At 37.1% G+C, this 7,924-nt stretch overlaps 1 protein-coding gene across 1 annotated transcript; it reads left to right on the forward strand.

Annotated features, from left to right (window-relative positions):
• The first annotated feature begins 6,421 nt into the window (after positions 1-6,421).
• On the forward strand, positions 6,422-6,853 carry LOC141637862 (uncharacterized). Its single transcript, XM_074447278.1, has one exon. It carries the CDS (start codon positions 6,422-6,424, stop codon positions 6,851-6,853), a length of 432 nt encoding a protein of 143 aa, XP_074303379.1.
• Positions 6,854-7,924: the final 1,071 nt, after the last annotated feature.

Genomic DNA, 7,924 nt, shown 5'->3' on the forward strand with positions numbered 1-7,924 from the left:
GGAAATAGTAGAATAAACTACATATAATAGACATAAAATGCGTGGAAATAAAGATGTAAAACATCATATTATAGACACGCATCACAAGACAAGGATGTGTCTCTTGAAGAATTGCACAAGTTACTTGTGCAAGCCGAGAGGGACATGGGGTTAAATGTGAACCCACCAAAGGATGTGCTTAACATAAGCACTAAGAGCAAGGTGAAGTTCAAGAAGAATGGGAGGAAGGGTAAGAAACAATCTCCCACTTTCACCAAAGCTAAGGCTAATGATGCTAGCACTTCAAAAATCAAGAAGTGTCCTCTTGATAAATGCCATTATTGTAATGGTATGGGACATTGGAAAAGAAATTGTTCCAAATACCTTGGTGATATTAAGGCTGGAAAGATCACTCCAGTAGGTAAATGACTATCCCTTCTTTTATGTTTCTAATTCAACTATGGTATTATGATAAAAAGTTGTGATAATGTATTACCCTTTTTATTGTAAATAGGGCCTCCACCAAGCAAAGACAAGGGAAAAGAAAAGCAAGCATGAGAAACCATCAAGAAGCTAGGAATAGCTTTCATGAAGCTTTGCCTTTTTATTGTCTTATTTTATTCATGTTTTGGATTTTAGAACCTTTAAGTTTCCGTGTTCGACATGGAAAGGTATTTTGGATAATTGGTTGTATTTTGGATAATGGTGGCTTGGTTTGCAACCCAAGTCACCCGTTTTATCATTTTATCCTTTGTTCTAAAATCCGTCTTTAAATGCTTGCTCTTAGAAACATATGATTATTCACTTTTAGTGATCTAATAGACAAATATAATGACGGGATTCATTATATGTCCACATGCTTAAGGCTTGTGTATGATCATTTACAAAGTGATTTTGAGTCTATGAACTCTTTTTAAAGGAATGTCAATCACCAAGTACATTTACGAAATCTAAAACTATTAGTCAACCTATGAGATAGTCCTCCTTATACTTCAAAATCATTATTTGTGTCTCATATGCTATCTTTGAATCTATAGTGTATTTATTCTAAAGATAGAGTGGGAGAAAAATGAGGACACAACTCACACCAAGATAAGTTTGTGTACTTGTGTAAATGAGATCTACGCAAGAGAGAATGATGGTTTGAATGAAGGTATATCTATTTATATAGTATACCCAATAGATGAGATCTATGGTCTCAAATAGTTCTACATGACTAAAGAGACCAAAGTGAAGTAATCTAAGGAATATTTTCTCAAGATAACTACACGAGGAGACCAAAAGAAAGTTTTGGAAGAAAAATGACTAATGTAAAGTCTTAACAAGAGTTTTGACTAGTTTATGATAAATTTTGACCAATAGTTTCAACCTTGAGATTTACTTAAGAGCCTAAATGAATCAAAGTAACATCCTAGTAATAAGCGATATTTTTGACTAGAGGTTGCAAGGATTGATATACCGATATCCTCAATTGCTAAAGGTTAAACCACGCAAAAGTCATTACTTAACCTCATTATGAAAATGAATTGGTTAAACCTCCTTCTAAAAGGGATATTTTGAAGGACGTGTATTAGATATTACTTATATTTGATAAATGACATTGCCACACATCATTATGACATGAATGTGTTAGAGATTTAAAATCTCTTTCCATAAGGTTAAGATGAGACCTCTTCGAAATAGGAATTTTGAAAGGATATGATGGGAACATATATGGCTTCATCTTAATAACTTTGCAAAGCAACATACATCCCAATTTTCAAATTTTTCGATTGAGTAATCAATTTCGAAACATGTGGAATTAAGTGGGAGTTTAGAAATTATCATGTGAAGACATGGAATTTAGTGGGAGCTATCATCCTTTGAATGTTTACAACTCAATACTCATTAGGAATGACGAGCTAATATCTTCTTTCACAAAGAAATATTTGAGTTTTCAATTCTGGATGAATATGGACTATGATGAATCCAATTACATCAAGAGATATTGGATTAGTATTAAGAAATACACATCGTATCAACATACACATAGGTTATTCATGTAAATGAAAATGGAATTGCCATTAGCAGTCATGGTCGTTCATTGAACCTAAGAACGGTTGATCTCATGATTATTAATAACTAATGTTTCCGCCATTAGAATAATCATGCACATGTCCAATAGTGAATCATATGCATGACAACATGATGATTCATTGGCAAGCCATACAAGAAACGTCATGAATTCTCGAGGAGAATCCGATGAGCGATTTCAGTGTTTGACAGAATACTCTGTTATGTGTCAAGAGGTTGCACATATTATAGAAAATCCGAACACACGTAAAGTTTATGAAAATGCTAAACTTTTCAAGCCAAAAGGAGAAATAGGAAGTTTGGAAAGATACTTAGTTGAATAAAAGGTTGCTCAAAACTAATCTTTCCTAATATGCTAGGACTTGTGGGAAGTTCTAGGCTAATCATCTTGACAAATTTTTGAAAGACTCTACAAAACACATACCTAGTGCATTGTGTGTGAATGGAGTACTTGATCAGTACAAGTTATTTCATTCACCACAAATTCGTTCGTTATGTGATAATTGATAAGGAAGTTCTTTCAAGATAAAGAACCGAAACCAAGGCCGGGAACCTTGATATGTACTTGATAAGGTTCATGCTATGAGTGATAACATGAATGTAAAGGATAATGCGATTATTAAGAAGTTTGAACACATGGACACGTAACATGTTAAACTTCTATTGCAATCAATAAGTGTTTACACACTTACGATGTGCATCACAAGGTTATAATATTGTATTGACTACCCGAGTGTGATGCTGACATTTGTCGTTTGAGTTATTATTAACTCACCATTTACATTGTTATATCCAAACGCGTTGTAGAGACAATTGAACCCCGTTAAAGTGAACATGGATTAACATTGTATTTGCCCATAGTCACTTGTATGAGGTGACGTCTCGAAGTGACTAGAGTGTGATGCGATTGATGGCAAGTTCAAGTGCCATAGAGTCATGTGAGATGACTAGTCGATCACATAGGCAGACTGTTAGGAACTTTTTGTCGGGCCTAAAGACCGCTTATAGAGTTCTGGCAAATTTATATATATCCTGGTCGTGGCGAGAGCAGCTATAGTATTCAAATGAGTCGATTCTTTTGACTAAAGACTATTCGCCTAAGATGGCACAGTTTCAGATTAACTTTGATTTATGTTACTACGACCTTCGTAAATGGGGTCAAATGGGCATATTTTGGGTTATGATGGCTGTGGCTAGTTGAAGGGAATGAGTGCGATAGGAATTGTCCACCCCTAGTCAGGGTTATAACAATATCTCAGGGCCACTCGAGGAGTAATGAACTGGAAATGCGTGGCCACGCTCGGATTGTATCCATGGTGGATAAATCCGGTCAATCAGTTATTCTCCAGATCGAGGAAACCACTCTCGATATGATCACTTGCAAGTACGACCTGAAAGACACCTTGCATTGAGTGGGAGATTGTAATAGGACAAGAGAATTGGTGACGCACACTTGTCGAGGACAAGCGGGAGATTGTTGGAATATGTGTCCTCCGACAATAATGCGATCACGACTGTTGATCATGATGATCACATGTTTAAATCTCATTATAAAGAATACAATTGGGAAGTAATATTTTACTGTCAACTGGTCCACACATATCGTTAATGATTGGCTGACTAGAGTTTGACATTACTGTCGTGCGACGGTGGTTATCAGTTGATCCCCTAGGTCATACCTATAGGGCAACACTCTTAATTGATCATTTAATTGATCGTATAACGTTACGAGTCAATTAAATTATTTAAAATTGACGGACGATTTTGGAAGTAATATTTACGTGTCTCATTGAAATTTGATCAAAATGAGATACGGTCTGAGTAATCGAATTGTTTCATTATTCAGATGAAATTATTGTTTAAGGAAACAATTGAATTTGAATGAATTATTATAAATACAATTTGTTGTGATTTATAATTGGTAAAATATTTTGGTACAAGTAATTATGAATTACTAAGTCGATTTTTGTATATGACGTATTTTTATTAATACGTTGATTTTTAATATGTTAAAAATACATAACAAATTTATGTAACATATGACATGTGACATAAGACAAATTGACATTTTGACAAAGATAATATGGAGTCCATATTATCTATGTGTGCCGAAATTAAGGGAAGAATTAGGCTAATATTGTGTTGATTAAATTAGTGAAGAACATGATGATTACCTAAAGACTAGCCATGCAAAACCTATTGTTCATTGTCAAGAGCAACTAGAGCATGCATTGGCTCCCTCCCATGCCCTATTCCACCCGATTTTGGAGAGGAAAAACCACTTTGGTTTTTCCTCTTATTTTACCTAATATACACAATAATGTAATTGTTGTATCTTTCACTCATTCATTCATCAAATATTTTAGAGAGATAAAATATTTCACCTTCCTTTATCCTCTCTTAAACCGGTTTTTAGGAGATCAAACCAAATTATTTTGGGTCAATTTTTCTTACAAAATTAATATTGTCTAGTATTCATAATATTAATTTTATTAAGAGTACTAAATATTTCTTTGGTAGAATCTCTGCTAGAAAGCATCAGCAACAGCTTGGAGCCATCAAAGATATGTCTGGTCAGCTTCATTTTGAGCCTAATTCTATCAATAAAGCTTTCCAGGACTACTATTTGAGTTTATTGGGCCATGCTTCACCTGTTCAACCTCTTACTGATGTTGTCTTAGCTGATGGTCCTTCAATTTCCCCCACTGATAGCACAGCCCTTGATGCTCCCATTTCTTTAAAGGAGGCTAAGGATGCAGTCTTTAGTATGGATAGCAATAGCAGTCCAGGTATGTATGGCTTTTCTGCTGGTTTTTTCAAATCTGCTTGGGCCATTGTGGGATTGGATTTGTGTAAAGCAGTTCATAGCTTCTTCAAATCTTGCATTATGCCCAAGCAAGCCAATTCTACTATCCTTTCTCTTATCCCTAAGAAGGATGTCCCTAGTACTGTTATGGATTACAGGCCCATTTCTTGTTGTACTGTGTTTTATAAAGTCATCAGCAAGATCCTTGCCAACAGGATTCAGAAGGTCCTCCCCTCTCTTGTTGGAAATGAGCAAGCTGCTTTTGTTACTAACAGGAACATCTTTGAAAATATAATGCTTTCCCAGGCTTTAGTCAAAGGTTACAGCAGGAAAAATGTTTCTCCTCGTTGTTTGATTAAAGTTGATATTAGAAAAGCTTTTGATTCTTTGCAGTGGTCCTTTATCTCTAATACTTTGCTGCTCCTGGGTTTTCCTCTAAAGTTTAGAGGTTGGATCATGGGGTGTATTTCTAGTCCCTGGTTTTCTCTGAAGATCAATGGTGAGCTCACTGGTTTCTTCCAAGGTAGGAGTGGGATTAGACAAGGTGATCCCTTGTCTCCTTATATTTTTGTCCTTGGTATGGAAATTCTCTCTCGTTATCTCAGAAGAGTTTGTGACCAACCTCAGGTTTCTTATCACCCTAAGTGCAGCAAGATCAAACTTACCCATCTTATCTTTGCTGATGATCTAATGATTTTCATTAGAGGAGATGTTCCTTCTGTCTCTGCTGTCACTGATTCTCTTCATAAGTTTGCTCTTCTTTCTGGTTTACATGCTAACAATGAGAAGACTAGCATATATTTTGGAGGGGTTTCTGAACCAGTCAAAGTGATTATTCTTAATTCTACTGGTTTTTCTGAGGGAGATTTCCCTTTCAGATATTTAGGGCTCCCCTTGCACACTTCCAGACTTACCAGTGACATGTTTGATACTATCATCATCAAAATCCAGCAAGCTGTGGCTCACTGGTCAAACTGTTTCTTATCCTATGCTGGTAAATTGCAGCTCATCAACTCTATAGTTTTTGGGCTTGAGAATTTTTGGTGTTCTACTGTTCTTTTACCTAAAACTGTGATTTCCCATATCAATAAGCTTTGTAAGGATTTCTTCTGGGGTATACCTGTGGGATCCAGAAGAATGGTCTTTAAAAGCTGGCGCCATATTTCTTCTCCTTGGTCTTCTGGAGGCTTTAACATCAAAGACTTGGAAGCATGGAATTATTCTCTCTTGATCAAATGGCTTTATTCTATTTCTGCTTCTGATCAGGGTTTATGGAGTAGATGGGTTCAGTCTTATATTCTTAAGCATGAGGATATTTGGCATATTACTTCCAAAACTCATTTTCCTTCCAGTTTCAAGAGCATTGTAGCTTCTAGAGACAGACTGGTGGAGCTTTCTGGTTCTCTCTTAGCTGCTCAGAATCTCCTTCACAGTTGGATGCCTGGTTCAAAGTTAAACTTACAGCAGGTTTATGGGTTCTTCAGGAATGCTCCCATTGCTGGTTCTTGAACCAAAGGTCTCTTGCACTCTCAAATTATTCCTGGCCACAAAATTGTTTGTTCTATGGCTGTTCAGAATCAACTAGCTACTATTGATAACCTCAAGATTAGGGGTATGCAATTTATCAACAGATGCTCTCTTTGTGAACATGCTGAGGAGTCTCATGATCATCTGTTTTTCAGATGTTCTTATTCTGCTTCAGTCTGGCATCAGGTTCTAGCATGGATGGGTCACCTGAGGTTGGGTCTCTCCCTTCATGATGAACTGATCTTTCCTCTCAAAGGAGCAAGGGACTGGCAGATTGCTTGGTTTGATGTGTCTCTCACTACCTCAGTTCATCAGATTTGGACAGAACGAAATGCCAGAATCTTTCAGGGCCACTCTCATACTGTCCTTGGGATTGTAAAGAGAATCAAGTTTTTTGTTATTGTTAGGCTGCTTATGTGGAAACATCATCCCCAATATAGCCTCATAGAGGAGAGATTGTGTAATTAACTTTGTATAGGAGTTTTTCTCTAGTGGATAGCTTTGCAAAAACTCATTGTAATTTCTTTCTCAATGAAATGAAATGATAATTTTTTGCAAAAAAAAAAAAAAAAAAAAAAAAAAAGTATTAAGAGTGTGCTTTGGGTATTAAGCTTTGGGAGAGATCCTACACTTGGGTCTTTGTTCATCCATAAAGGAAAGCACAAGAACAAGAGAGAAGGAGTTCTCTCTTGTGCCCTAATAAACCGAAAAATTCAATGTAAGATAAAGATTTCTTCTTTATATTATTTATAAGTTTGCATGCATAAGATCACCAATTAATTTTATGACAAATTAACCTAAAACATATATGAGTATGTTGAGTATATAGATCTACTTTTCCTTCATAAACATCGTCCGAGGAGGATCGATGGGAACCGTGAAAGCATCACGAGAGCACTGACGAGTCAAGCGCTCGCCAAGATACCACACTGGACCCATAGACGTCCTCAACAACAACCGACTCGAGCTCCTAGGTCGAAGGACCTCAGCCACGAAAGGAGGGGCGTCAAGGTAGTCCACCCAAGGCCTAGGCACCCACTAGGATAAGCAAACAAGAGGTTGTTCTTATGATCGCTTCTAAAGAAGTAATGAATAAACAAATGAAGGAAAAGTGATTAAAAAGTACTTACGTCACTCAGTTTCAGGGCATTCACGCCCCGTCGACAGACATCGTAAGAAGAGTGCTGGCTCTTCCTACGACACATCACCCAATCTCTCACAACGGGATAAGCTCTCGGCCCAGGCTCCGTCCTCTTGGCCACGAAGCTCGAAAAGTAGGATTACACCCACGCCTGCAAAACAAGATAATCGATGACGATCTTTCACGATTCGATAAGAAGAAGATATGATCTTTCATGATACGAAATGAAAGTTCATACGTCCAACAGCAGTCCAGGACCGACACTAGCAGGAGAAGTCCCCTTCTCCAGCTGCTCAGGACAAACCATGGCCCTCATGTAGCGAGTGAGGACCGTAAAGCCAGGAGTGACCTAGTCCCAGCGACCTAGGTCACTCAGGTCAGAAAGGAAGGGAAGAAGC

This window comes from Silene latifolia, unplaced genomic scaffold, assembly GCF_048544455.1.
Source record: "Silene latifolia isolate original U9 population unplaced genomic scaffold, ASM4854445v1 scaffold_151, whole genome shotgun sequence".
Classification (NCBI taxonomy): Eukaryota; Viridiplantae; Streptophyta; class Magnoliopsida; order Caryophyllales; family Caryophyllaceae; genus Silene; species Silene latifolia.